Raw genomic sequence first — 27,835 nt, 5'->3', positions numbered from 1 at the left:
AAAAGAACTTTCCTTTTATTTAGTGAAACCGAAATGTCATGGCACCAAAATCAAATTGCGGTCATCGAATGAGGTAGAAGGTTATCGAATGCAATCACTTGAGTGCGTCCTTGAGCCAGTCCAGAAAGCTGGTCACTCGAGTGTAAATGCCCGGGAATCCCGGTGTTGCACAGTCTTTACCTGAAAAGAGACAAAAGAATTAGTTAAGCAATGTGTCCCAAACTATAATGTTCTTGTGACAGAACTGGGACAGGTGTGACTGGTGCAGCGCCTTGCTCGCAGAGCAAGATAAGCTGTTATGAAAGGAATGATGGGGTTGTTGATGACACGTCATGGTAATACCAAGCCTGCTCTCATTTTCATGGAATTACACTTTGCCGCTCTTCGCAGTTTACTTTGTATATACTTACTAGTACTAGTAAGTATATTGTGAGGAAGACCTAGTGGTGATAACCGCGTCATCATCGTCATCGCAACGCCCGCTTCTGTTCGAACCAGTCGGGACATAGCAAACGCTCCGCTCATGCAGGACGATTATTGCGAGCAACATCAATACCGCAATGACAAAATGTGGAGGCATCTGGCACAATGGGCGAAAGTGCCGACCATCTTACGCCGCTTAAGCCGCTTACGCTTCATCGACCGGATCCTTGCTTCTTTTCTGGGACCAACTCCCAACGACTTCGATGACTGCTTGCTGTATTTGAACGCGCAAGCAAACACAACATGTGGGATGATAGCACGAAGGTTAACAACGACGCATTTTACCTTACGGATCTCTCTAATCTCGGCATCAGGAACAGCAAGTGCATCAGCGGAAATCAGAGACGAAACAATAACAATTATTAATGCGTTAGCATTAGAGTCCTCGCTAGGCAAGAATCGCGGCGTGTTGTGTCTGTAGCCACGGAAGTTGAGAGAGGCGCTCCCAGGGGAGGGGGGGAGAGGACACGTGGATATCCCGACGCGGCGCCGGTATTGCGGCAGTGAAAGGTGCAGCTGTGGGGGGTTCGACAGTTCATATTTCTCTGCGTGGGCTCTCCATGGACTATGAAAGCTGTGGGGAGGACCGGCGACGAAAGAAGGCTGAGGCTGCGATACGGCACCGCTAAGCTGAATAGGAGCAAGCCCGAAAGGCTCGTTTGCCTGCGGATGCTGTCTTGCGTTAGCGTTGTGTAGGGTCGTGTGAAGGGTTGTGTAGCGTTTGTGAAGGGTCGTTGAAGGGTTGTGTAGCGTTGTGTAGGGCAGTTCCAAAAGGGTTTCCAAGTTTTAACGCGGCGCCGGCAGTGCAGGTGCAGCTGTGGTGGTCGACAGTTTCAGATGTGTCTGCGTGGGCGCGCCATGGAGTACGAAAGCTGTGCGGAGGATCGGCGACGAAAGAAGGTTGAGGCTGCGAGACGGCCCCGCCAAGCTGAGTAGGAGCAATCCCGAAAGACTCGTTTGCCTGCGCATGCTGTCTTGCGTTAGCGTTGTGTAGGGTCGTGTCAAGGGTTGTGTAGGGTTTTCAAGTTTTAATGCTGACGCATTTCCGTCGGATCCACCAATGGATCGACCATATTTTTTATTTTTGTTTATTTATTAAATAATTATTTATTTAAATTATGAGTGGACCAGAGAAGTGTTGAAAAATGGTAATGCGCGCTTCGGAGCTTTATCCAGAACATCCGTTCTCCAGGAGAAGGATTACAAGGAAATTGAACTAGGTGTCTTCTCTCAGGGTCTGACAAATTCATGAGCCTAAAATCTTGGTATATATTTGCTGCTGAATATTTCGTGCAGCGAAGTGTTCGTCTGGTTCTTCTGTCCCTTTGTATCTTGTGCGCTGCTAGTATGCTCAACCTGCTGAATTAATTTCCTCGTTCTAGCATTTTCTTCGGTTCCATTTCTTTTTCTTTCGAGCATTTTCTTTTTTCTATTGCAGCGCTGGCGTAATGTATTTGCGTCAAAATGTGACCTCAGTCGGGCTTACCTGATGAGACGACGCCAATTAGGTAGAAGCGGCTTTCATGAGGAAGGACAAATGGGCCTCCGGAATCACCCTGTAATGAAACAAAACTCTGAGGAGAGGCTTTTGTGCTGCTTCGTTGGTACTGCTTTGTTGGACTGCTGTCCAAAGTTTGGGAAATGCTTGGATGCCATGTATGGTAGAAATCAGGGTTGTGAAATGGGGCCACCAATTCCATTCCGAGGAATCGAGATTTGTGATAATTCCATTCCTTAAAATTTCTCGGAATGGAAAGGTGTGATCAATCCCCACTCCTGGAATGGCTCGGCAACCCCATTCCATTCCTTTAATTCCATCAATAAAAAAGAAAGAAAGAAAAAGGTAACTGTACTGGCTAGCCCAGCAGTGTTAGAAGAGTTTGGTATTGTCCTGCACGGAAAAAGCACAAAGACAAGGTGCGGAGAGGATCGTAACATCACAACGACATCGGTACACTACTAGCTGTGGTGATAACATTTTTTTTTTAATTTTAATTCGGGCATGTGAGCAATATTGCTGATCAGGGATATCGTGTGTTCAGGTTCACAAACATGGGGTGCTGGAAAGAGGTGCCTGATAAGATAACCAGCTTCGTTGTACTGTCATAATATGCGAAGCTGTGGAAAATACTCCTTCTACTTCTGCTGAAGCTGCGTGGGGTTCCGGGTGACCGCGGAGAGCTCCCATGTGTTATTATTTTCGAAATGAAGGAGAAAGGGAGCCCCGTTTAAATATATTTACGCTAAATATTATTTCGCTAAATATGTGTTTCGCTCTTGACCATGTGCTGGTGCGGTGCGTGTGTGCAAAGGGCACGTGTGCAGAAACCAGTGGGTTGAAATAAAGAATACCACCGGAGCACCCAGACCATTCCATTCCAATTGCATCCCCATTCCATTCCCATTCCATTCCCAGGACAGTTCCCGCCATTTCATTCCAATTCCATTCCAGGCTCTGATAGATCTGGAATGATTCCGGAATCATTCCGACTCCGGAGTGGCAACTCCGCAACCCTGGTAGAAACACGTTGGCCAGATTTCTGCCAATGTATTAAGTAATTCAAGTTGTTTTCGGACAAAGTGCAATGTGAAGTTTTCAAAAGTGCATAACAGAACTGTTCTCTGCCTTACAGCTAATCAACCAACGGGCACTTTGGCGGACATATTGCCGCTCACAGTTGTAGTAGTTTAAGAACAATTTTCTTACCTGTACCTTTTTTCTATATATATATGTGTAAATTTATTACACAGACCTGCTTTTATTTCAAGGAAGTGAATTTTATATACATATATTGTTTTCACTGTGTGATGCAGGAGTATGTCAATACATAATGTGTGAACGACACGGCCGAAGGGGCATTTTAGTTGCACATTGTCATCTGGCTGCTCGTAGCTGTACCTGTATTTGAAGAACTGATTTTGCTCTCTAAATATAAGTGTATTATTTTTTTACTGAGTGATACACAAGTGATAGTATCAATAGGTATTGTTTACGCCCACCCAACTGAAGTGACATTCTGGTGGCTTTCGTTATTTGTGCTGCCGTTTGTGTGACTGCTCAGTTTCATAAAAGTTTATCACCATGTATTATTGTTCAATGTAACATTTTACCAGAAGCTCTCACGCACGCAGCTTATATATAAATTAAATATATAGGTGTACACATCTATGCAGGGTGTTCAAAATTAAGCTTTCACGAGCGCTACGCAAACACAGCGATGACAGGAAACAGGATGATAACTTTACGCTACTTGAGTAAGAAACAGATGCTGCTAATTATGTAGCACCTGTTACTTACTCAAGAAACATAAATATAGCACCGGTTTTCTTTTGTTCGCCTATTTATAAAGTGCTAGTGAAAGCTTAATTTTGAACACCCTGTATATGAATTATATGTATATGTATAGAATGAAAGGACGGGTAAATTGGCTACAGACCTGTGTTTGGGCACAAATTGGACAGCCAAACCTTTGGCCAAGGAACCAATGCCACACTGGTCCCATACTCTTTTGGCCAAACTGGGAAAGGGTTTGGCCAGTTTGGCTAGCCAACTTCTTGCCAATGTTGGACCATATTCGGCATGTTGCTTGGGTCCCTCTGCATAGGGTGAAGACAACCATGTCGTCTGCTACGAATTTCCGCTATCTTGGCTCCCATGCACAGCATACACACATGGTAAGCGTGGGCGTCAACATGGCGGCTTTGCGGCATTCGCTTCTACAAAGTGTGACACCGCCCTACACAGAGGGAGCTAGTATTCAGGCACCCTACTCTTGGCCGGAGCGGTGCGCTCCCCTGCGGAGTCGGCTGACAGCCCCAAATTTTCCATTGGAATTCAACAATATGCTTTGTCGTGAAGACCTTCCAATCTGCTAAATCTCCTGTATATCCCTCATATCTCCTATATCTCCTCTCTATAACTGGTGTGATAGATATGCCTCACAACCTCGATGCAAGACGGTTAGATTGACTAACTGGAGCACATTTCGCGCGGCGGTCACCAGTCATGTGCACCAGGGCATGTCAGCAGACCAGTTAACAGAACTACTGGTATCTTCTCTTCGGTCATCATCTCGACATGCGAAGGTCACACCAGGTCATGGGTACAAATAATCGAGCATGTAGGTGAAGTGCTGAACGGAAGTCAAGACGGTCGGGATTGCGAAGTCATCGTAGCAGCTCGGCGTATCGCCAGATCTGTACAGAGGGCACTTCAGGCAGTAGATCGTCAGCGGTGGCGTCGCTTTTGCTCCACCCTCTCGCCCTTTCACTCCGCCACGAGAGTTTGGAGCGTAGCTCGCTGTCTGAAGGAGGCTCCACCCCAAAGAAATCCACTGCGTGTGCTGCTACTTTCGCCCTATAGACCCCTATTTAGCATCGTTCATCACCTCATCATCAGGACACGTCTCATCCTGCCCATTGTGCCTTGGGGTAGAGGGCCGCATCTTATATGGCGAATTTCCCCATTCATTATCATTAATTTATATGTTGTTGTTGTTTCGCTCAATAAGACTGAGCACGATGTTGCTTCCGATTTTCGCACAGTCATCATAGCCAGTTCTCGAGCTGCCAATACTGAGGAGTATCAAGCACATACCTCTCGTCTTCAGGAGGCAATTGCACGGGCGGACATGGCCACCCACCGAGAAACGGACATGGATTTTTCTATGACTGAGCTCAAAGCTGCGCTATGTTCATCTCGAGCCCTATCATCGCCAGGCCAAGATGGCATCACTTATATAGAGTCACCCGCAACCTTAGTGCTGCTGCTATGTCCTGTCTTCTTCATGTTTACAGTGCGTTGTGGAACAACAGCGTGGTGCCCAGGGACTGGAAACAAGCCCTGGTTATTCCATTGCTAAACCCTGGGAAGCATCCCTCAGACATTGAATAGTTTCGCCCTGTCAGCCTGACAAGTTGCCTCGGCAAAGTGCTGGAGCGCATGGTGCTTTATCGACTAGACCTTGACCTTGTCACCAATGCTGTCGAACAAGCAAAGTTATATAAGAAAATCGTAATGGCAGTTTTTTTGGACGGGAAGCGAGCGTACGACACCGTCAGTCATGCTGTGGTGTTGCATGAACTATTACAAGCTAGTGTCCCACCAAACTTTTCCGGTGGCTTGCTGACTTTCTACAGCAGCGATTTGTATCGGTACGCACACGTGATGGAGCCACACCGGAAGTCGTGGTAACGCACGGGGTACCACAAGGTAGTGTGTTAAGCTCTATATTATTTAACCTCGTCATGGTGCGTCTGAAGTCCTGCATAACCTCTAAGGTCAAGATCTCGATGTATGCTGATGATGTTTGCATCTGGGCAGTTGGGAAATCAAGACCTGCAATTCGGCGTCGTCTGCAGAGTTCACTGGACATAATTTTGCAGTTCTTCACCAAAGTTGGCATGGATATATCGGGGGACAAATCTACAGCTCTCGCCTTCACAAGGATGCATATGCACCGCTATCAGATTTTTCTTGTTGGCTTGCCGATCAAGCAGGTGACACATCACAGGTTCCTGTGTGTCGTCCTCGACTGCAACTTGTCCTGGAAAAAACACATTGATCACCTTGACAAAAAGGTTCAGCGGTGGACCTCCGTCCTTCGTCATTTCGCTGGCGCCAAGTGGGGTATAGATGAGCAATCACTCCTAGCTGTTTATAAGGCTCTTGTTCGTGGTACACTTGTGTATAGTCTTTCTGTTCTTCACGGCATTTCTGAGACACAAATTCAGTGGCTTCGGTGCTTCCTTGCACGCACCCTGAGGATCTGTCTTGTCGTCCCCAGAGCTGCAGAAACGCGGATGGTCATAGCCGAAGCTCATGAAATACCAATCGAAGTCCTCAGGACGAGGGAGACTGTACGTCACTATTTATGCATTATAGCTCATCACCGCCGTCACCAATTGGTAGCAAAACTTCATTGGCGCAAGCAGAGCAGCCTCTACAAAATAATTGCTGAAGCAAAGCCTAAATTTCCCTCGTCTGTAGTAAAGCCAACAGTGTCTTCGTTTCCCCCGTGGTCTCTCTCACTGCCCTTCATCTCCCTCGGCATTCCCGGACTAAACGTTAAAAAAATAAATAAAAGCAAGTGCCACCATCAGTCCTTCTCCAGATGTCATTGGACATGATGTTAAGCGTATAGGCTGAGCAAACTACCGTCTACACCAACGGGTCCTCTACACCTGTAAGTTCATCAGTCGCCTTCGTTATTCCATCGGTCCAGGTGTCTCACGGATATCGACTGGCACACTGCACTTCCTCTACGTCCGCATAGCTTTAAGGCATCTTATCGTTCCTGCAGTATGCTCCTCTGCGCGAGGCTCCGCGAATGTGGATGGTATACACGGACTTCAGCGCAGCCCTGCAGTGCATAAGAGCATGGGTGTGCGAGGTACATTAGCTCCAATTGTCACGGACATCCTCAGCGACGTTCAGCGTCTGTGCGACGTTGGTCACTCCATCACTTTTCAGTGGATTCCAGGAATCCAGGTCACTGTGGACTAAGCGGAAATATAGAGGCTGACAGAGTGGTTGCTGCTGCCAGACAATGCCAGGCGGTGATACCGAATACGTTGACCCGTGGTGACAGGAGGGCATTCTTGTCGGCGATGATACAACCCATGGCGGCGCAACAATATCGCCAGGACATAACAGACAGGTCCTTGTTGCGCGCCGTAGATCCAAGTTTGTCGTTTTCTCTCCCAGGCCGTTTGCCCCGCTGTCTATCCTCCCTTCTGCATCGACTTCGCCTCAATGTGGCTTTCACCCCACAGTTGAGACACAGACTAGGGTATGCTTCAACAAGCTCGTGTTCCAACTGCGGCATGGTGGCAAGCATTCAGCACGTTCTCATCGACTGCCCTCTATACAGTTCGGAGAGAGTCCCGCTCCAGTCCCAACTGACCCGTATCAACAACAAGCCGCTCAGCCTTGCAGCAATCTTGGGTCCTTGTTCTAACCGTGTGCATCACCGTCAGTGCGTGCAGTCATTCTATCTGTTCTTGACGTCTACCAGCCTGCTTGAACTCTTCTGACCTCCGAGCTTTTGCCATGAATGCGGAGATGTGATCTTCACAGCACTACATCTCCGGTGGCCGACCGGATGAACTGCTATCCCCATCAGTTAGACGCGCCCGCGTGTGTGATATCTCCTTTGCGTGCGTCATGTGTGTGTGTGTGTGTGCGCGAGTGTGTATGCCTCATTTTTTTCACCGTCATCCCACTCATATATTAACCCACATGCACTGAGGTATGGTACCACAATTGTTGCGGTGAATCACCTCATCTCATCGTCATGAATGTAGTAGAAGTAGTTGTTGTTCTTCAATGCCTTCCGGTTCTTCTAAATCTCCCTACCGAAACGCGATAAGGAAACCTCTCCAAGCAGTGTGACGCGACGGGGACACCGAGACACCAAAAGCGCGTTAAAGAAATGCTATCGCATTTAATACAGCCGTGCACTCAGTTCGCTGGAAATGTTCGAATCCACACGCCTTCGCGTAACATTAATAGCACGTGTTGCGGGTAGTTTTAGAAAGACCATGGAAAGACAAGAAACGAAGGTTTCGTACAGGATCACGCAGGGGAAGTCTGCATATGGCTTGGTTTGTTCATTCATCTGAAGTAAAAGTGCAGGTTTCAGGTTGTGCATACAGACTGTGTATGGCTACCTCGTGAGTGTATTCCTCGTAGGTGCCAAGTTGTACTGACCTGTGGACGACTGGAATATAAAAAAATATGGAGGAAGTTGAATAGATTCCAGTGATTGCCCTGTATGGCTTTGCTTCGTTTAAGTGGAGTTCAAAGATTTATGTGGCTACGTTCGCGTTCTATGTATCTTCCGGCGATGTTTGATACTGTTCGCCCTGGTATATCGGGGACATTGGTAACTGCTTTGGGACTTTTCATTCCTCTGATAAGCTTTTCTCTTGGTGCTCATATTTTATGAATCGCACATGATGATTTTCGGTGTTCCTTTAATTTTGCAGGAGCTTCATGGCACTTTTTTGCGTCTGCGTCTGTCTGTCTGTCTTTTATGGTGTCGTTTGCCTTAGCACCCGGCTATCTCGACATCACGAGATATCTTCACCAGTCCAACCTTTTTGATGCAGAAGGGAGACACTCTTGCTTAGATCTTCTCGAGGGCACCGTATGTGTCGGTTAATGGCGTTCAGCCCATGAGCGTTATTTGGAATGGTAGGCTGTCGTGGTGGAAGTCGTGCATAGCTTTTTAGGCCAAGCCAAAGTACTCGTACATCCGTTCTCGTTTTCGTGTGTGCCTTCGTGAGTGCTTCATGCTCTCACTTTTCACTTCGTGTATGCCTTCACTTAGACCGATCATTGTTGAAAAATAGAAAATGCAACGATCCTCTACGGCTCTGTCATCATATGAATTTTGGGTAGTACATGAGCTGGATGGGGTGCTGGAGCAGGGTGGTTGCCCCTTGGGGCGCCTGCAGCTCCAATTCCTTTGGGCTTATGGAGATCCCATGTTATATATACGGCTCTCTTTTAAAAAGGCACAGAGTTCGGGTCACTAGTTTGTAGGAGACCGGTGGTCAAGATTGTCTCTTCTACTACTTCTTCTTTTGAGTTCTGAATGAGGGGGGGGGGGGGGCGTGCAACGACGTAGGCCCTCGTCTTTTTAGCTATTATACTGTATTTTTTTTCGCCGTGTAAGACATAATCACAGCCCTGTTGGAAAAAACCATAAATGTCCATACAGATTATGTATGGACTTGTGTGGACTCTTACGACTTTGAATGGAAATGGTATGGAACGCTATGGAATTATATGGTCCTCAAACGCTACGCGTACGGACTGCTACGGTGCACCAATGGAATCCATATGGCATGTGCGGACTTCTATGGTGGCCGTACGGGTTCCATAGAGAGTGTGTACGGAACTCTATGGCAGCCGTTCAAAGTCCGTAGAGCGAGTTTGCGGACTTCTGTGACGGCCGTACAGGTGTCCATACAGCAAACTTCTGTGTGTACGGAATCTCTTGGCAGGCATAGAAATCATATTTAGCCGAAGGACGACTAGATGTAAAATGCGCTGTGTGCGCATCACCGTGACATGGTTGCTGCTTTGCGCATGCCGCAACCATGTCACCACTATCATAGAGATTTTTCCAAACTGCAATCTGTTAAAGCGGATTTGTTTACGTTGCTTTTTTAGCTTACGGCACACAATCAAGCTGTTTGCACTGTTTACATAACATAATAATAATAATAATAATATTAATAATAATAATAATAATAATAATAATAATAATAATAATAATAATAATAATAATAATAATATAAAGTTGTTGTCATTCGAGGAGAAAAAGATACGCTGGTGCTAGCAACAGGAATTAAGGAAGCAGAACCCGGCTGGCTTTGGAACAATCATTGAATTTCGCCTAGTGCTATACTCAATAACATATATATGTTTGATTAATTTACCATAAAGGGCAGATGGGATACGTTGATATGCAGGAATAAAATGATTCAATATTTACTTGTTGACGCATGATAGGGATCTAAAAATAGGCAAACAATATTGAAGTAACACATAGGCTATGCTGGTCCTTTGTTCATATATCGTTGGGTGCCGCTCGTGGCGATTTTCTGGAGATATCACGAGTTATCCTTTTCGTGATTTGACATCATTCTCAATGCCTTGAAGTGAGCGTTCTATAATCACAAACACAAATACACGCACATAATTGGCGTAATACTTTCCGTGGAACGGTGTTTTCATAACACGAAAATGCAATAATAGAACAGAAACCGAAACAGACAAACTGCCGTCTAAGAATGGCGATGGTCGTCAACGGAAAGCACTCTGATTAATGTTATGGGGCACTGTTATTGAGAAAAATGATGGTTAATCCGGTTAATCTTTTGCGCAAAGCCAAAAGTCGGTAAGAAATAATATATAAAAATTACCTGTTGCTAGATGCACTTTGCCTAGGGGGCTACGTGTCGCTGTGTTTTTGACTTTGGGTGGTGTTGGGTGGTTATGGCGGACGTAGGCGAAGCACGTTGTTTCTGTGTGATCAATTTCCTTTTTCAGCAAAACCTTTCTTGGCTGCACAACATATTTTAATCTGCGTGCAGTGTATGAACTCGTGATATATGCGGACAAAGTGGAGGTAGTTACTACAGTGTCAAGAAGTTGCACTTCCATGAAGGATCGGTGGACGATTTTAGCTCAACGGCTGTTTGTGCCTGCTGGCGAAGAAACGATGGACTGTTGTCCCGCCAAGGTGCCGATAATGAAAGGTAAACATATAAATATTTGTTGTGATGTGATAATGAAGTGATACGGAATGCTATCTGTGATTGCAAAGTGCATGCGTGAAGTTTGAAAATCCTTTGCGATCCGTTCAAACAAAGGAACGAAACTCGATCACGAGAGGAGAGTGAGATTCGCTAGAGTTAGCAACAGTTGTTTAGGTATCGGGACCCGGCTGATTAGCTTTGGAATAAGCGTTGAAATGTGTTACATAATCGTCATTGCACGTACAAAAGCGCGTGCCATTGAGGATTGCTAGGTGGGGTTCTGTGGTTTGTCATGTGCGACTTGGTTGTGCGCGGATGGGTTGGAAGCTTAGATGTTTCTGTTCGGGTGTGTCTCGGCTACATCTCGTCGTTTAGATCATCATATGTTTGAGATGCACGTACTTGAATGTGTGTTTCAATGTCGCTGCAAATACAAGTGCCCTGTGTTGTAGACATATAGTATAGTTGGCCCCGAAATCGTAACACATTCACTTTTTAAAACAATCCCGTGTTATCTTGTCAAACCATTGCTTTTGTCTTTCGCAACGCTTAGATAAAATAACACAGGTGAATTTCTCATAAATAAAGTCAAATGTATATGTTAGTAATTCATGATTAAATTTTCAGAAAAGTAGAGTGGGCCGGCTGTTGACCACAATAAGTCACATGTGCATCCAACGTAATGAGAATGAGCCGAGGTAGTCTACAGGCGTGGACAACACGGCGTGGCTTGCTCACCCACTGCATGCTTGCGTACTGAAGCCATCTTTCTTTTCCTACAAAATTTTGTTTTAAAATATATTCTGACATATATGAACATGAACATAGTATTGTGTACTTGTAGTGTTTCCACACTATATTAGTTATATGCATGCCATGCTTTGTACGACATACTCCTCTGATTGTGCCTTTCATCTGTCAAATGCTGTTTTCCAGAAAACGTACCTTATCAAGACAGTGTGACGTCCACAAGCAAGTGCCACAGATTTTTTATGCTCATGACACGGATGCAGCTCTGTGGTAGGACTACGCTTTAATACTTTTTATTTTCGTTGGGAAACGGTGTGAATGGCATTTTATTTCTCACTACTTCTCACGTGTACACAGACAAGCATGACAGTGTGAGTTTAAAATGCATGAAGTCAAAGCATGGATCTCTGTTAATTTTATTACTCCCAGTCTGCATTTGTCAATGTTCTGTTTTTTCTTTTTTTGTAGGATGTTACTGTGGAGCAAAGTCCATGTTCATAAATGCATCTACTGCTTACGTTAGTTACTGTTAAAGCTGCTGATACCACACGACAAATACTGTGGCATGAACAAGGAAATTTACAACTCAGGCATTGCTGTACAACCAATTGGAGAGGTGCACCATACTGAGATCTCGTTTGCTTTGTCCAAGTAAACAACACTTAGATATATAGAATACGAAGCTTGTGCAATGCATGTTCTACACTGCAGCAGTGGGAGCCTGACAAAAGAGCAGCGGTGCAGCGTAGTTGGCATGCTTAAGACTGAACTTATAGAACGGACCAAAAGTTGTAAGGCATGTTGGTCAGTATACTTATTCATCATGGGCAGTCTGATAAAGGCACAGCATTCCACTAGCAGCCAACGTGCCAAACCAAACCTTTTTCGTTCAAGATTATATGCCAGTGCTAGAAAAACGGCTCTGGAATAAAAGATACTGGTTCATATCTGTTCAGTGCTAATGTCATTATAGGCACTATCAACAGCATTGTCTGTAACCTGTTTTCAGATTGCCCTGTGCCTATTGGCACAACCAGAATGAACACAACAATCCGAAAACAGTTTACAGACAATGCTGTTGATAGTGCCTACAGCACCATTAGCACTGGACCAATATGAACCGCCATCTTTTATTCCAGAGCTGTCTTTCTAGTATTCGTACAAAATCTTGAACGAAAAAGTTTCGGTTTGTCACATTGGCGGCTACTGTAGCTGTGTCTTCATCACATTACTTATCGTGAATAAGTACAATGACGAATATGGCCTACAGCTTTTGTTCCATTTTATAAGTTGTTGTCCCAACCATGCCAACTACCTTGCTGCTCTTTTGTCAGGCTCCCACTGCTGCAGTGTACAACATGCATTACACGAGCTTCTTATTCCATGTGTTCAAGAGCTGTTTACTTCCACATAGCTGACAAGATATCAGTGTAGTGCAGTTCTCCAATGGCAGTACCCCAATGTCTGAGTTGTAGATTTCATTGTTCGTGCCACGGTATAGTATATTTATTGCAGTGTATGTGAAGCCTGCCGGTACCTGTATCAGGCTGGTTTGAAAAATTCTGCAGCGAGAAGTGGCAAGAACAGTGCGGTCACCTAGGGAGCTCCACGGACAGATCATGACTGCAAAGCGGCGCCAGCAGTTGCTGCTGTCACGAGTATGTGTATTTATTCTGCCAGAACATTGAGCAATTTTTCTATTTTGACAACAGTATCCACTTGTTAAGGAGCAATGTGGTGACATTTAACATCACTCGAATTCTTGCCTCACCTGTCAAGCTGTCCATCAGGCGCCACCATGCAAAATATTTTCACTCTTCTCTGCGTTATAGCTGCGCAGTTGAATTTATAAAAAAAATAGTTGGAGAGAGCAGTTGCAGACAACGAACACGATGCTTTTATGACACGGTGAAGGCGCCATACCTTGTTTCTTAGTTTTTTTCTTCGCACATCACGGTCTGCTTATAACTGCTTGAGCAGTTCTGCAGTACATCACTGGTCTCGTGAAGGAGTAACATACATCCCGACTTCCTCTCGTTCTGCGATGCACTCTCTTCACGAGGCGAATAATTTTTCAAAGGGGCGCAGAACAGAGCTCTCTCGCTTGCTCTCTGCGTCACCTATGCTCATGGTTCCTCAGCAGGAGCTATTTGTTTGCACCTCAGCACTCCTTTAAAGAAAGCCCTGAGATGATCCCCATTATCTGTTTGTGTGGCTGTGGGGGATGTTCTTCAACAAAAAGCCTCTGTTTGAGAAAGCTCTATCATCCCGTTCGTTTGAGAGGAAGCTTTACGCTATATAGTAAAGCTGCTTCGCACCAGTCTTTGTCCTCTAAGCTGTTATGTACAATACTGATGCAGATGCAAGCACAATTTAACATTTTTGAAAGAAAGCCAGTGAACACTCCTCATTTAAACTTTTTTTTTTGTACAGATAAAATGGGTTTCTGAGCTCAGCTGTAGCATATGGTGTTAACATTGTCAAATGAACAGCAAACAGTATTACTTGCGTCAAGAGCTGCCTCGTTGACCAATCAAATTACTTGCCCCCATGGTGCTGGTCACCACGAGCTGTCTTACAAAGTGGGACAGCTTAGCTCAATTGCAGTCTTGGACCAGGAAATGTGGGTTAGAGTCTTACAACTGGCTTTTTCAGTGACTTCCTTCTTCTGTATTTCTTAGACACTTGAAGCTTAGTGTGTTTTCGTTTAATCTCTGTGTTCGAGCTTCAGAACATCAATTTCCATCATGTTAAGAAGTTCCTTATTTTTGTAGAATATGCTTCCACAGAGCATATGGTAGCGTGGTATTTGGTACTAACGCATGCTCATTTTCTTATTTTAGGTTGCTTTCAGGAGTACACTGCCACGAAGCCCAGCCGCAAAGGCAGAAGTCTGACTGAGTGAATTGATCCAATTAACGGCTACTTGGCTGACTTCCTAAAAAGGCTGTAAGACAATAAATTTTGTCAAATTGACATGCACTAGTTGTGTTCATTTTGTGCTGGTGTTACGTTCAGCAAACACTCACGTCTCATCCCATCATCTTGCGGACTGCCACACATACCCATGCCATACAGCAAGGTCGGGGGCCATACAGGCTATGGACTCCATAGGAGGCCATACAGTGTACGGACTGCCATAGGAGGCCATTCAGTGTACGGACTGCCATAGGATGCCATACAGCGTACGGAGTCCGTACCAGTCCATAGAGTGTATGGAGTCCGTTCAGTTATACCGTATGACTGCCAAACGGACACTTGTATGGTTTTTTCTAATAGGGAGGTTTTTCGACGAAAAGCACCTTTTTATGTTTAAAAAATTTGCACACTTTTTCCGACAAAATTTTTCGAAAATATAATTATTGGAAACCAGAAGAGGTACCCATAGAAGGAGAGAGAATGAGAACCGGTGGGGTGTTACCAATACCTCCCTTTGTCCGAATTGTCCCAACATTGAATCAGTGTCTCACGTGTTAGACGACTGCGTTGTAGCAAGGACGTTTTGGACTCTCGTTTGCCGGGTTTTCCCGTTCCGCTACCGTTTAGGGCACCGGATCAGGGACAGGTTTGTTCTTCTGCTCGTTGCAGTGGCAAGGTACGTCTTGTGGAAGAACAGATGCAGAGCGGTAGCTCAAAGCAGGCGCCTTCGCGTTCAGTACCCTCTCCTCATGTCGCTCCACAAGCAGGTAGTCATTTTCTTGGAGACCCAGTTTGTTACACTTGGAGAGACAGAGTTCCTCGGAAGATGGTCGACACGGTACATTAGTGTCCGCCGCGGCCGTGTCTCCTTGAATTGCCACTGGCTCCCTTAGTGGCGTTCTTTTGTGGGATTCCTTGGGATATTACACTTGTTTTAGCTTGTCTTAGAGTGTGACTTCTCTTGTGTAAGCATTTTGTGTAATTAGTTTGTGCTACATTATATTGGAACTGTATTGAACCTGTACTACACAAGTTTACTTGGTTATATTAAATATCCTAACCAGAATGAGAAAAGGATGTTCTCACCTGGCAAGTATCCTTCTTGCCACGGCCGTCGCCTGCACACATCTGTGACTTAGCTATGGGAAGATGGCGTTCATAGGCTTTGCGGCATTCCTCCTCTTTCCAGATGGGTACTTGAGCCTCGCGAAGAAGGTCAGCGCCGCTGCCCTCTGCCAAAGAGGGAGAATGGAAAGTAAAGAGTGAAAGAAAGCTAATACGCCACTCTTGTGCCATTCCGAAGAGTCAAACAACATCATAGTTTAAATCTTTCGTCCGTCTTCTACCACCACCCTGGGAGAAGTAGTTGCAGCCGAAAGGTAATTACAGTGATGGCCACTAACTTCTTCTGCAGTAGTTTAACTATAACTGCTAACTACTTCGCGATGGAGTAGTTTAACTAGTAGTTCAACTACTTTTCAGGGGAGGCAGTTAAAACTTCTTTAACTACTGCAATGTATTTTAACTACATCTCTAACTACTTAACGTTGTCCATCAACACCAATCCCATACTATAGTGTTCTTGGACACCTAAGTATGAATCATAAGCAGTGACAAAAGTGAAGATTTAGTACACATGCACGGCACAATTGCTCTGCACCTCCGTTCTCACCAAACAAACAAGTAGCTCAAGGTAAAAGTCGAAAGCACAATTGTGCCGTAAAGCTGGCGGCAAAATCAGAAGCAGTTGGCGCCTGCAGTAACCTAACTACTGTAGTTAAGTACTCGAAATAGTAGTTTAACTAGTAGTTGCACACTACATTTCTGCAAGTAGTTGATAACTACTTGTAACTACAATCAGGTAGTTTAACTAGTAGTTTAATTACATGTAGTTAACTACTGGCCATCACTGGGTAATTAAAAGGAAAGGTTCGTGCGGGACCGGATGGTCAAACCTTTTGCGTAAAAAAGTATTTCGTCTGCAGGTCAAGAATCGCATGCACGTGCACTGTTCGAGCACTATAGACTGATATACCGGATCATTGTTCAGTTATGTTACTTCTTTTTCACTTTAGTACTTCCCACTGCTATACGCGCCAAATGTACATCTATGTGCATATGTGTGTTTTTCATGTAGGAGTCGCAAGCGTTAACGCCAACGTTTTGAACTGCTTTTTGTTTATTATGTTGTCGTAGGTATTTGCCAAATCAGATCTCAGCTAATCATTGAACTGGAACTGAATCAGGAACTGCAGCGCCATTATGATTCCATATAGCTCTGCAGCGGTGGGAGATGTACGGTGATTCTATGCGTGCTCAGCTGTCGGTTGAAAGTTCAGGAACAACAACGCGCATGTGGATCCAACTTATGTCCTAAATGTATATCTAAATATGGTCGTATTTCGCCTACGCTAGGAGCCGCACAGTCAAATGGAGTCGCATTGAACTGAGACCACATCAGAGAGGGCCGCACAGAAAAGAAACGAAAGTAATTACCATAAACACCTTAAAATACAGTAAAATGAAAATACATACATAGAACAGGGGCTGCACATTTATTGTGTAGCCGGACGGTGCGTATACAATTCGTTACTGTAAGACTGCACATGACACACCAAGAGAAATAAATAAGATGACGTTTCCTAATGGGTACTGAAAGTACAAAAGATCCGATACTGAGAAGATACTGAAGATTCGAAAAACACCTTTATAGTTATTCACAAACGATTATGACAATGTTAAGGAGCACTGAACTATCTCCTATTTACACACTGTTTACAGTTTTAACTTGGGGAAAAGAAAAGAATAAGTAAGTGAGAAACAGATATCTGACTTTATTGACACGGGACGGTTTCGAGTTAAGATGGGCCCATCTTAATCCTCAGGCTAGTTACAGTGTTAGTTTACCAACGTGCACGCGCAGACCAGGTCGTTGTGACCTTAGCTTGTTGCTGAGGCTCATGAGCCACAAGCAGACATGTACAAGATACTCAAAAATGTATTTAAGATAAGATAATAAATACTAACGTTAGAATGTAATTAAGATAGAGTGTAAATACATGAAAATTAATGTAATTAAGATAGAGTACCAAATACTCCAAAAATTATTTGAAATACAATTAAGATACTATTTATCCTTGATCGCAAAAAGTCACCGGTCACTGGTCAGTGCGGCAAGTCGCCGCTACATGACATGAATCACTTAAACCCCGCGCACTACGCTAACCGCCGCTGTGTGATAGGAGTCATCAAAACACAAGTCCTAAAAAGATGACAAAGAGATACCACATAACTCGACTAAGTATATGTTACCCAGAACAAAGCAAACTTCTAGCAGGTCCCTGCTCGGCGAGTTCAGAATTCGGCATCACCAAGTCAGGGCACACATAATAGAACCCTGACTGGCCCTGGATTAGTACACACGGGGCAAGATCTCTAAATGGGGACTTCCAAGAAGGGCCAATGTCCGGGCCAAGTCCAAGGGACTCAGGAAATTTCCGCTGAACAAGCAAGATAATGGAAAGACGAGACACAGAAAGTCTGAGAGGGAGATCCAAGATATGTAATTAGAGTATTGAGTAGAAAATACCATAAAATGTATTTTAAATAGATTACAAATACACAAAACAAAAAGTATTGAGTAGAGTACTAAAATACCGCAAATTGTATTTAAAATACAGTATTTTAAATACAATACTCCAAATACGTACAAGTCTGGCCACAAGGAATGCTCACGCGCTGTGTTTTTCTCAACATGGAAGTGGGCTGACTACGTTTACAAGGGTAAAGACAATGCCTGAAAATCTGGCTTCTTCAAATTTAATTTAATTCTTTAATTCTTCATTAAATTTTTGGCAGGGCAGCTTTCTTCTGTTCCATGGTCAAGTGTCCTCGGATGCAGAATACTTGATTGCAAGCTGCATGCGTTCCGCGGGCCACGTGTTTGAGACCCCTGGCCTAAACTATGTCGGCTAACTATGCTTGAGGGATTAAACTCTTTTCACTCAAGGCCAAGGATTACACGATGAAACAAAGGGCGACTGCTATATGCTTTTCCACCTGTGCATATGGTATTGACATATGTGCGTTGAATACGTGATCTTAAATAAATACATAAGCAACGGGATCTACTCTGTAAACTGTAAGACTAACCTACTTCAATAGCAAATAGCACATCTTCAAGGAACCAATCACAACGTAAAAGAACTTTCGCTTGAAGTCATTGTTGGCGCTAGCCATGTTATCAACGTAACGCGTGATGATTCAAAACAGCAATGCGAAGAAAGGCAGGGGTGCCATTATAACCCATTGGGATTTTGTTCAAGTCATGCGTTGCACCTCTTCTACCCATTTAACACCCAGTTAATAACTGCGCACATTTAACATAACTCGAGAAACAGAAATGCAATGAGACAGTATAGTACCGAATTTGGTAGCTCCCCATCCGACGATAAATCCGTGGTAACCAGAAATGTCCTTCTCTTCCAGGTCCCCGAAAGGCAGACACAAGGGCCTCACATACTGATTGAAGGTGACAGGCGTTGCCAGTTTGAGAACCGCGATGTCGCCGGTGAAACGTCGAGGGTCGTAATTGGGGTGCCTGGTGATGGACGCCACGTCCACATCGACCGGCGCTGTGTTGTCATCGAGGGTTGACAGATCATGGTCACCAAGACGGACACTCAAGTAACGAGGGTGTAACCTGTGCAGTGAGGACGGTCGTGTGACAAGTGACTCTTATAGTTACACTACTGAGAGTAGCCTACGCTGACTTACGATCTCGCTCTGGCACCAATAGCGACACAGTGTGCAGCCGTGACCACGTGACGTTCGGACACAAGCGCACCTCCGCAGCTGACCTTCTCGTCACCGCCTGTCTTCAAGTATATGGCTGCCTGGGTGGGTAAGGTGCATTGGCTTTCTCCTGTTATGTTTTCTACAGTACTATATGAGTGTACGCTGATTTCAAATGTGTTCATTTTATCCGAAGCACCCGCACAATCAAAATCACCTTCCATCCCTATTTTATTGACTATAGGACACATCGCAGTTTTCGTAGCATATTACTTTAAAAGGTCACATTTATTCATTATAAAAAATCAAGAGTGCGTCCGTGCAACGCCTGAAAAGGGTAAACGCAACAACATTAAGCTTATAATATCGCTAGTGTTGATAGCAGTTATGAACTATTGCAAGCATGTAAGCTTTACATCCTTACAATCTTTAGAAGCGCTGTAAGTAGAACCACACAATATTAATAGGTGCTTTTCTTTCATGCACGCATCTGTGGCACAAGTTCTACAATAAGTATCGAAAGCTGTGTCCGGTACACCGTGTACCCACCGAGTGGTTCATGATCAGTACCCGGTCACATTCGCATATTGCTGCGTAGTTCATTACCACAAGTCACTACATCCATCTTACCATCCACGGCCATGCTCCGGGCTCAGCCACTTTCCCGCCTACAATCCTTGAGGTGCTGACGTTGCTGATGCCACAACCTGCAGTTGAGTCATAAAGTCATCTCACACTCCTGGCAAAAACGGCCAACTCCTGTTTGTTAAAACGTGACAAAGTTCTTTCTCTTCAATTTTTCACGTCACTTTACGATGTGTCAACCTTCCTAGTCAAACAAATACCGTATTTGGAAAGCGTTCCTTTTTGAATCGTACAGCTGTAGAAGAGAGTGAAGAGTGACGCTTATAGCCATAAATCGTTTTTGTCCTTGAAGGGTATGTATGCAGCTGAATTACAGTGGCGCACGAAACAAGCAGCCGTGCATGGAGTAGGTCTCACGATATCGTGTCGAAATGTGACGTACTGTTCAACGTGGACTGTGGTGTAACACTGCTCTACGGTAATCAAAGATAGATGTATCACTGAAATTGGAGTCCGGTTACCGAACTGTGTGTGTGCATGCGTATCTGCATCCCCTAAAAGTGAAAGGAATTGCGAGAGCGTATAACAAGAACGAGGACCTCGACGACACATGCCTAGAAAGCGGTTCTAAAATACAGATTCAGCTTCACTGCTCACTATGAAGTTGATAAGGCTGCATCTCTCTTCTTAGGTTACCATACACCTGCAGCACCTGTTGTAAAGTATTACCGCGAGAATGCGTAAATTCGGAGGAAGCGCTTCACTGTATTTTTCATCATGTGTCTTCAACTTGTTTGAGTGAATTTGGAAATTCAGCATGTTTAAGCAACTGTTAGCTCAGCCTGATTTTATCCTGTGGCATTCTACATGGAACTCGTTAAATACGGTAAATGTGCCTCATGTATCGAATATTGCGTTACATTGTGTCTATGGTGTATTCATCCGTTCAAAGGCACGTAATGTGTGGAAATGAAACTCCGACATCTGAAAGACATAATGCTAACCTGTCGATCGTGCATTTGTAGGCGCACGTCTCTGCAAGAAAAGACCGTGACACTTCGCGCAGCATAGTATGTGTTTACCTACCGGCAGGCAGATTACTGGGGTATCCAGGAGGTGGGTCATTGTTACCAAGGGGTGTAATGTTGGCACCAGAGTCTCCCGATCCTCTGGAGCCAATGATGGGCTTTCGAGTAGAAGACGTTGGTTCAGGACTCTCAGGAACATCGTCCACGGGCGGCGTAGGTCTAACTAGCTGGTCGAACGGCTTGTCTTCTTGCGATGTTGGCGGACAACAGAGCTTTGGTTGCTGGCGCCGATAGCCGCATATGTATTGACGTAATATGGAGAGATCCTTTATGCTGCTTAGTGTTGCACATTGGTTGTGCAGTATACAGGAACCAGGTTCATTGAATGGCGTCTTGCAGTCTGTAATCATGTATAACATATGCGAGACGTGCAACATCAGATGCGAAAACACTCAGTAAGAAATGTAATTCTCATAAGTTGATATTAAAGGAGCTGCAAAGCGAAATATAACCATAAGGTTTCAAGGTCCCATCATCTAGTGCTTCGCTGTGTGATCACACACACAAGTCATCGCCTCTCAGTTCTTGATACTTTTCGCACTCATTATTTTGAACACTTTTAGAAACTGAAAGTTGGCGACCCTCAACGGTCGCAAAGAACAAAGTTGGAGTCTGCCCCGGATTGGCGGACAGACATCACGTGATATTGAAGTACAACGTAACGCATTTGAGACAGGTTACCAGTTGCCATTAGACTGTTTTTGAAACACAACACCAATGCTCAAGAAGTTCAGTTTAAACTGTTAACGGTTGTAACGTCCGAGTTCCGTGCCTGCAACGTGATCTCCGTCATCTGTTGGCCTTTCTCGTCTCTGTGTTGTCTGCTCGCTGTATCGCTGCTGTTTGCAAAACCTTGCGTCCAAGTGATTTAAACGAATGTGGGGTTCGCGTTGTTGTGTCCCTGAATACACGAACCGTGCACCTTCGTAATGAAATGCTTACTGCACTGGCGAGAAACGCACTATCCCGTCTGATGTATCGTCTAGTTGCTTGCGTTCTCAATACAGGGCGCGCGAGTAGCCTCATGGTTGGGGCTCTTCTGGAGTCCGTTAACTTGCTTTGGGCAGCAATCTTTGAAATTCGATTGCATTGCTGAAAAAAATGATCAATATACAGCTGAACTAGTACGTATCTGAAGCGTCCAAGTTACAAGCTTTCAGAAAACCATACAGTTTCTACAGGTTTGCCATTCACTTTACAGTTCCTTTCAGGGAATCACCGTTCGCGTTGAACATAAAACCCACCGCATCGACTTACTGGATGCTGTATGCTGCGCTGTACTGTTCAGGACCAGAGCAAATAAGCTCAGAAATACAGCTGTCTGTCGCATCTGCAACACAGAGCAGACCATTAGAGAACAGTTCATAGGTGTGACGTGACAACGGCATTGCCAGTGCTCCTGCGGTACAAGTACGGGCATAAATCATAAAAATACAGCGCTGGAATCAGGCTAGCAACTAATACGGTCTGGTCTCGTCATTTCCTTACGCCGACACAACAACTGGTGACCCGCACGTTCCATTCACATGACTGACTGACTGCAACATATTTTCTGTAGCGGACGCGATGAGGTTGAAGCGGCGGTATTGCTACGGCCCACGATCCGCGTAAGACGTTCTACCGCACTAGCACGGCACCGACAATGCTAACAGCATTGACCTGCAATAAACCATCAGCATTCACGGACTAAGACTCTTCTCAATATTCGATTACTCGAACATAAATGAAGCAGTTGGAATCAGGTCAGGGACCAGAACGGTCTTGTCCAATCTTTCTTTACACCTACCCAGCAATTGGTGACCCGAAAGCCCCATTCGGCTGACTGAATGATTGCAACATTATTCTCTGAAGCGAAGGCGACGAGGTTGGAGCTACGCTATGTATAGCAACGGCCCATGGTTCGCGTCAGACGTTCAACCGCATTAGCTCGGCACTGACAATCATTGACCCGCAATAAACCAATAGCATTCACGGACAAGGACTCTTTTCAGTACTTGATGACTCGAATGTGAATGAAGCAGTCGAGATCAGGCTAGCAACCAGAACAGTATTGTGCCATCGTTTCTTTCGCATGCCTAAAACAAAGACAACAGTTCCTTGATATATTAGAGTTAGGGCATCGGAAGTGCCCGCATTCTCACCTGTGGTGTCGTATTGGAAATCGGATTCACTTATCATCTTACACGTCCCTGAACGTCTCTTCTAAACAGGGCATTATCTGTCCCCTTCCTTATCAATGCCATCCTAGCTGATGTCGGAACTCGTCAGTAATGTACGAATACAATTTACGAACTGATAGAGTTATAGTAGAGGATATGGACATTGGAGAACGTTCTTTATGGACATAGCTACCACCTCATGACTGCACCGCCGTAGATGTGTCGCCTAAAACAGTCAGGGAAACGAAATCGTTTGATTACCCGCCTTATTACCGTACACAACCATCCCTATAAGAGTAATTGTTTGCTCCGTATCTCCTGCTTTGAAGAACACGGTGGAAAGTAACTATTCTGAGGCTGAAACACTCAAAGAGACAAACAAGACACAAGCCTCAACGCCTTATAACATGAAAGTTGAAATATGCCAGTGGCCGGAATAGCAGGTGCCAGCATCGCCTGATTGGTAGGGTACTTGACCGGCAATCAACAGGTACGTGGTTCGAATCCCGCCACTGTCTGGCTTTTTCGACGACTGCCACATTTCGGCTTTGAAGAGCGAACTTTCCAAATTTCTAGTGCGCCCACAATATGCATGACGACTTGTGGAAAGCACCAAGGCTGCGTTTCTGACGATAATGATGATGGTGATGGTAGGAGAAAAAATATGGATATTTGAGCCCGCTCTCCACGGGAAAAGCTACTCCAGGTCTAGTAAAGAAAAAAAAAAGGGAGGGGAAAGACAACGTCTAAACAGACCAGAGCTCTGTTATGCGTTTCTTTGAGTTTGATAAAAAGAAAAAAAAAAAGAAGAAACAGAAGATATTGAATCTGTCACCTGGCGAATTTGCTACTTCTCAACCGGAAATGAAATGAAATGCGTTTCTATTTTGCACTGTATTTTTTGTTGTTTTTGTAATTGTGTAGCTGTACGGTGCCCACGTACCTTCGTGGTGTAAGTTTCACACCATGTAGAAGGTCCTTGTGTAAAACACTCTCCTAGATCATGTATCTACTCTTCGGTCCTCACTGTGAAGCGACTCAATATTCCATTTCACCACTCTACCGCCACCAATGGGGTAGGGTATCGCTCCTGGCGATGAAACTCCCAACGCATGATAATTTCAATAAAGTTGTTGTTAAAAAGCGCACCCCTTCAAATAGCAAAAACAACAACTTTAATGAAATGATGATGAAATACCACATTCAACAGAAAACACCATTTCATGGGGGTGTATCCCATTACAAACTTGGTTTCAGAGGTGTGTTTTGTGCAGGGTGTCGAACCGCAAAAAATACGGGTTCGGTTCGGGTTCGGGTTCGTGTTGCTTGGATTTCGTTCCGGTTCAGTTCCGGTTCGGCCACGCGAAAAATCGAACCGGTTCACAAACCGGTTCGCAGCCCCGAACCGGTTCAACGCTTCCATTTTATATCTCCCATAAAACTGATTTTATCAGGAAATGCGTGGCTAATAGCTTACTGCTGTTGTCTGCATGGACGTTTTTAGTGGTCAGGTACTCCCTTCAGCGAGAGAAAGGAGAAATGAATGAACACTTGCAAGTAGCGTCCACGCTGGCAGACCTTTCCTTTCAATAAATATATATTCCCCCCCGTCCACGCTGATGAAGCGCTGTAGTCCTGCTACTTTCTATTCCCAAAATCTCCTTTTTCACACGGAAGATACACTTAAAGGAAGCCTGATAAGATAGACAGTATTTTACATTGACGATGGTACTTTCCTTCACGCTGCATTCGCAGCGTGAATCGATCTGAAACCGTACTGAAGCATGTCGAAATACGTCTGCCAGCCTTGCTCTGTCCGAGCTCACAACAGTGTACCAGTTAATTTACAACGCAAAGGCAATGTGTTACGACACAATTGTACTACCAGTAAGCAAAACTACATTTACTTTTCAAACCACGACCAATCAAACAGGCATCGTTCTGCGTACGCTCCTTCTCCACTTCTCATGTTTCTGACATGTATAATTTTTACTACTCATGTGTAAAGGGAAATGTTGAGCGCTTGCTTAGTCACATATTCGTCCTATATAGAGCTCACAACTGGCCTACTCCATTCCTGCTTCATTCGTCCGCGTGGCGCCTCCTTTCTGAAGAGCAGACGCCGCAGCCCGTGCGTGGGGCGCTAGCCGCGGCGCTCACAAGGAACACTGCGCTTCAACGTGTTAAAAAAAGACGCTGAACGCATACTTACTATACGTCCTGGTTTGAATGCTCAGTGAATATTTGCGAAATCCATGATATAGAGACCAATATGTCCCCGTTCGGGGATTGAGCTCTTATGCTGATTTCTTTTATGTCCGAACCGTTCTGTTGCGAACCGGTTACCGCTATTATTTTTTCCGGTCCTGCTCCGGTTCGGGTTCGACAGTGTCATAAAAATTGCGGTTCGGGTTCGGGTTCGCACTGTCAAAAATAACCGCTCGGGTACGGTTTTCGGTTCGGGTTCGGTTCGACACCCTGGTTTTGTGAACATCGTTTTCAGCATTTTCATCGTTTCATCGTTTTAAACAGTGTTATTACACCTTTGAGTTGAGCATGCGGAATAAAAAGGGCGTTTATTTAAGAAGTGTATTGGCCAAATCCGCCACGTGACCGATTTCTAACTCTGTCTCTTCCCAGGTGAAATATAGGGCAACGAATCTCCACATACCTTAGCTAAAGAAAGGACGCCATATACTACTACGTTATATTATACGCTCGTATACCGGGCGTTTCACGGAGGTCCCCCGGCTGAATAATTTGCGGTAAACAGGTGGCGCTATCGAAAGGCTCCCATTTCAGTGAGCCTCCCTGAGACATCGGCCAGGAACTGAGCAGTGAGTGGCTCAGTTCCTAAAAGTTAGCAGTGTTGTTCAATTAAAGAACGTATGCACATGAGCCGCTCATTGTTCAGTTATTGGTCGATATCGTAAGGTGATTACTAAAAAGAAAGCTTTTCGACAGCACCGCCTGTTTACGAATTATTCAGCCGAGGGACCTTCTTGAAACACCCCGTTATCACGTACACATTCTGCTTTTCAAATCACGTTTGGGTTTAACCAGGAGAAACTGGTCGTAACCGGACTTACCTTTTGATGAAACGCTTTCCGAATGCTTTCAACGTAACGTGTACGGTACACACAGATTTCAGATTTACAACAGAGACAGGGTTGTCGCTGCTCTTGCCCAGCTTTGAAGCTCTGAATTCATCGTACATAAAAATCAGTTCCCATGTCTTGTCGTATGCAGCGGAAGCTTGCTTCCTACGCCAGGCGCGACGAACGTGCACCGGTGCTCGTCGTGATAACGCCGAGACGCGGAAATTATGCTTTTCACTTCGTCACTATTTTTTACACCTTTGAAGGTACTATGACATCTCTAAAATTGAGAACAGTTGGAGTGTACGTCGCTTTTCTTTTTCATTTGCAAGTAACATTATGCTCCTTGTTCATATTCACTTTTCGAGTTTCTCATATTATTCACACATCTATCATTACAAATCAACAAAGCAGAGGAATACTGCAATACAGGAACAACCCGTGGCAGGGGTGAAGCGAGCTTCAAGCACTCCGCCGCATTCTAAAAATAAGTTTATTACAAAATTTATGTATCTACCTATCTAACTATTTTCGAATTAGTTGTGCTCTTCATTGGCAGACGTCCCGTGCCTTTATGTGGTTCCACTATGCCCACTATGTGACGATGCCCACTATGTGACGATGCCCACTTGAGAGCGGCCAACAACGGCAAGCTCCCTCCCCCCCCTCCCCCCCCCCTCCACTAATCGGCAGCACTGCGAAGGGGACTTGTGTCATTCACCTATTCTTTAGACAACTACAGGCCGTATCTTAGATTTGCGTGCCTGATATTTGTTTGAATTTCGGAACTAATTTCGGATCATGTGCCTGATTTCTCCAAAAAAAGAAAAAAAAAGAAGGAAGAGTAAGCGAGAGAGAGAGAGCTCTCACGTGGTGAAGAAGACTTCTAAGTTATTGTTGTTTGTAAAGGGTTATTTTTTACGCTAGAATCTCCAAGATAAAGATCGTGAAGGTGTTAAATAGGAAATATGATGATAAATGCAGAAAGCACAACGGAAGGACTGAAATGGGGTCTTACAGCATCACAGCTGCCTTTCTTATAGCTTGAACACAAATAAAAGCGAACGAAGTAGGAGAAGGCAAGCTAGCTGGTCTGTAGATGAAACAGGCAACATTCCCTTTAATTCCGACGAACAAACAAAGGACACTGGCAAAACAAACTCAACATAGAGACTCGCAAGCACAGGGATAAGAAATGAAAAAAAGAATAAAAGGAACAGAAAAGCGGGAAAAAAAGTGACAAACAAAGAAAGAAATGTGGGCTTGTTGTCGTAGAATAGCGGTGGTTCTAACGCATTCACGCATCATTTTCACATATCCTTACCTTTGGAAGCAAGCTGATATTCCGAATATGGATCCAAGCAATGTGAGGAAGCTACCTGACACACTTCAAAACTCTCTACAGCAGGTCAACACACAACAGAGCTTCGAGCACGCGTCAAGGAACATCATTTTTTTTTCGGCTCATGAAGAAGTCCAGCGTGCATGGGGAGACGGGTTGGGAGTTTCCAGTGCAGCTGACGATGGAAGCGTCGCGAGTGTTTTCCCTTCCACGACCTTCGTCATGTGACGTCTTTCAAACCTGGTTTCTGTTTTATGTTTCTGACCCCCGGAAGGTTGTTTGAATTTGTGATGTTGTCGAGTTTGTCGGGAAAGAGGCAGAAACCGGTTGTCCCTTTCACTTGGG

General features: G+C 44.8%; 1 protein-coding gene and 1 long non-coding RNA gene across 4 annotated transcripts; one reads left to right on the top strand and one right to left on the bottom strand.

Moving 5' to 3' along the window:
* Positions 1 to 27,711, bottom strand: LOC135374717 (venom protease-like). Of its 2 annotated transcripts, none has more exons than XM_064607638.1 (9): positions 27,473 to 27,711; positions 22,149 to 22,221; positions 20,890 to 21,231; positions 19,849 to 19,925; positions 19,201 to 19,319; positions 18,849 to 19,126; positions 15,511 to 15,656; positions 1,970 to 2,039; positions 1 to 180 (listed from the first exon to the last, which is right to left on the bottom strand). In XM_064607638.1, the coding sequence occupies exons 2-9, from the start codon at positions 22,219 to 22,221 to the stop codon at positions 95 to 97; spliced, it is 1,191 nt and encodes a 396-aa protein (XP_064463708.1). In that variant the 5' UTR covers positions 27,473 to 27,711; the 3' UTR covers positions 1 to 94. The 2 variants fall into 2 exon arrangements, with proteins under 2 accessions (XP_064463708.1, XP_064463709.1); XM_064607639.1 differs by lacking the exon at positions 27,473 to 27,711 and adding an exon at positions 26,140 to 26,270.
* On the top strand, positions 12,432 to 14,673 carry LOC135374720 (uncharacterized). 2 transcript variants are annotated; one of them, XR_010417087.1, is made up of 3 exons: positions 12,434 to 13,163; positions 14,349 to 14,454; positions 14,524 to 14,673. It is a non-coding gene; the product is annotated as an uncharacterized LOC135374720 (long non-coding RNA). The 2 variants fall into 2 exon arrangements; XR_010417086.1 differs by lacking the exon at positions 14,524 to 14,673 and having other exon boundaries at positions 12,432 to 13,163; positions 14,349 to 14,481.
* Positions 27,712 to 27,835: the final 124 nt, after the last annotated feature.

The sequence above is a fragment of the Ornithodoros turicata genome, unplaced genomic scaffold (assembly GCF_037126465.1).
Source record: "Ornithodoros turicata isolate Travis unplaced genomic scaffold, ASM3712646v1 ctg00000746.1, whole genome shotgun sequence".
Lineage (NCBI taxonomy): Eukaryota > Metazoa > Arthropoda > Arachnida > Ixodida > Argasidae > Ornithodoros > Ornithodoros turicata.
Note: the sequence above shows the minus strand (reverse complement) of the source record. Positions and strands in the feature narration are given on the sequence as shown.

Excerpts from the sequence above, each read along its gene's own strand:
- LOC135374717 (XM_064607638.1), bottom strand. The coding sequence starts at position 22,221 with ATGCGACAGACAGCTGTATTTCTGAGCTTATTTGCTCTGGTCCTGAAC. Across the intron at positions 19,926-20,889 it reads CCCCAGTAATCTGCCTGCCG|GTTGTGGCATCAGCAACGTC; the intron begins GTAGGTAAACAC and ends ACTCAACTGCAG. Across the intron at positions 15,657-18,848 it reads ATGGGGAGCTACCAAATTCG|AGGGCAGCGGCGCTGACCTT; the intron begins GTACTATACTGT and ends CCTCTTTGGCAG.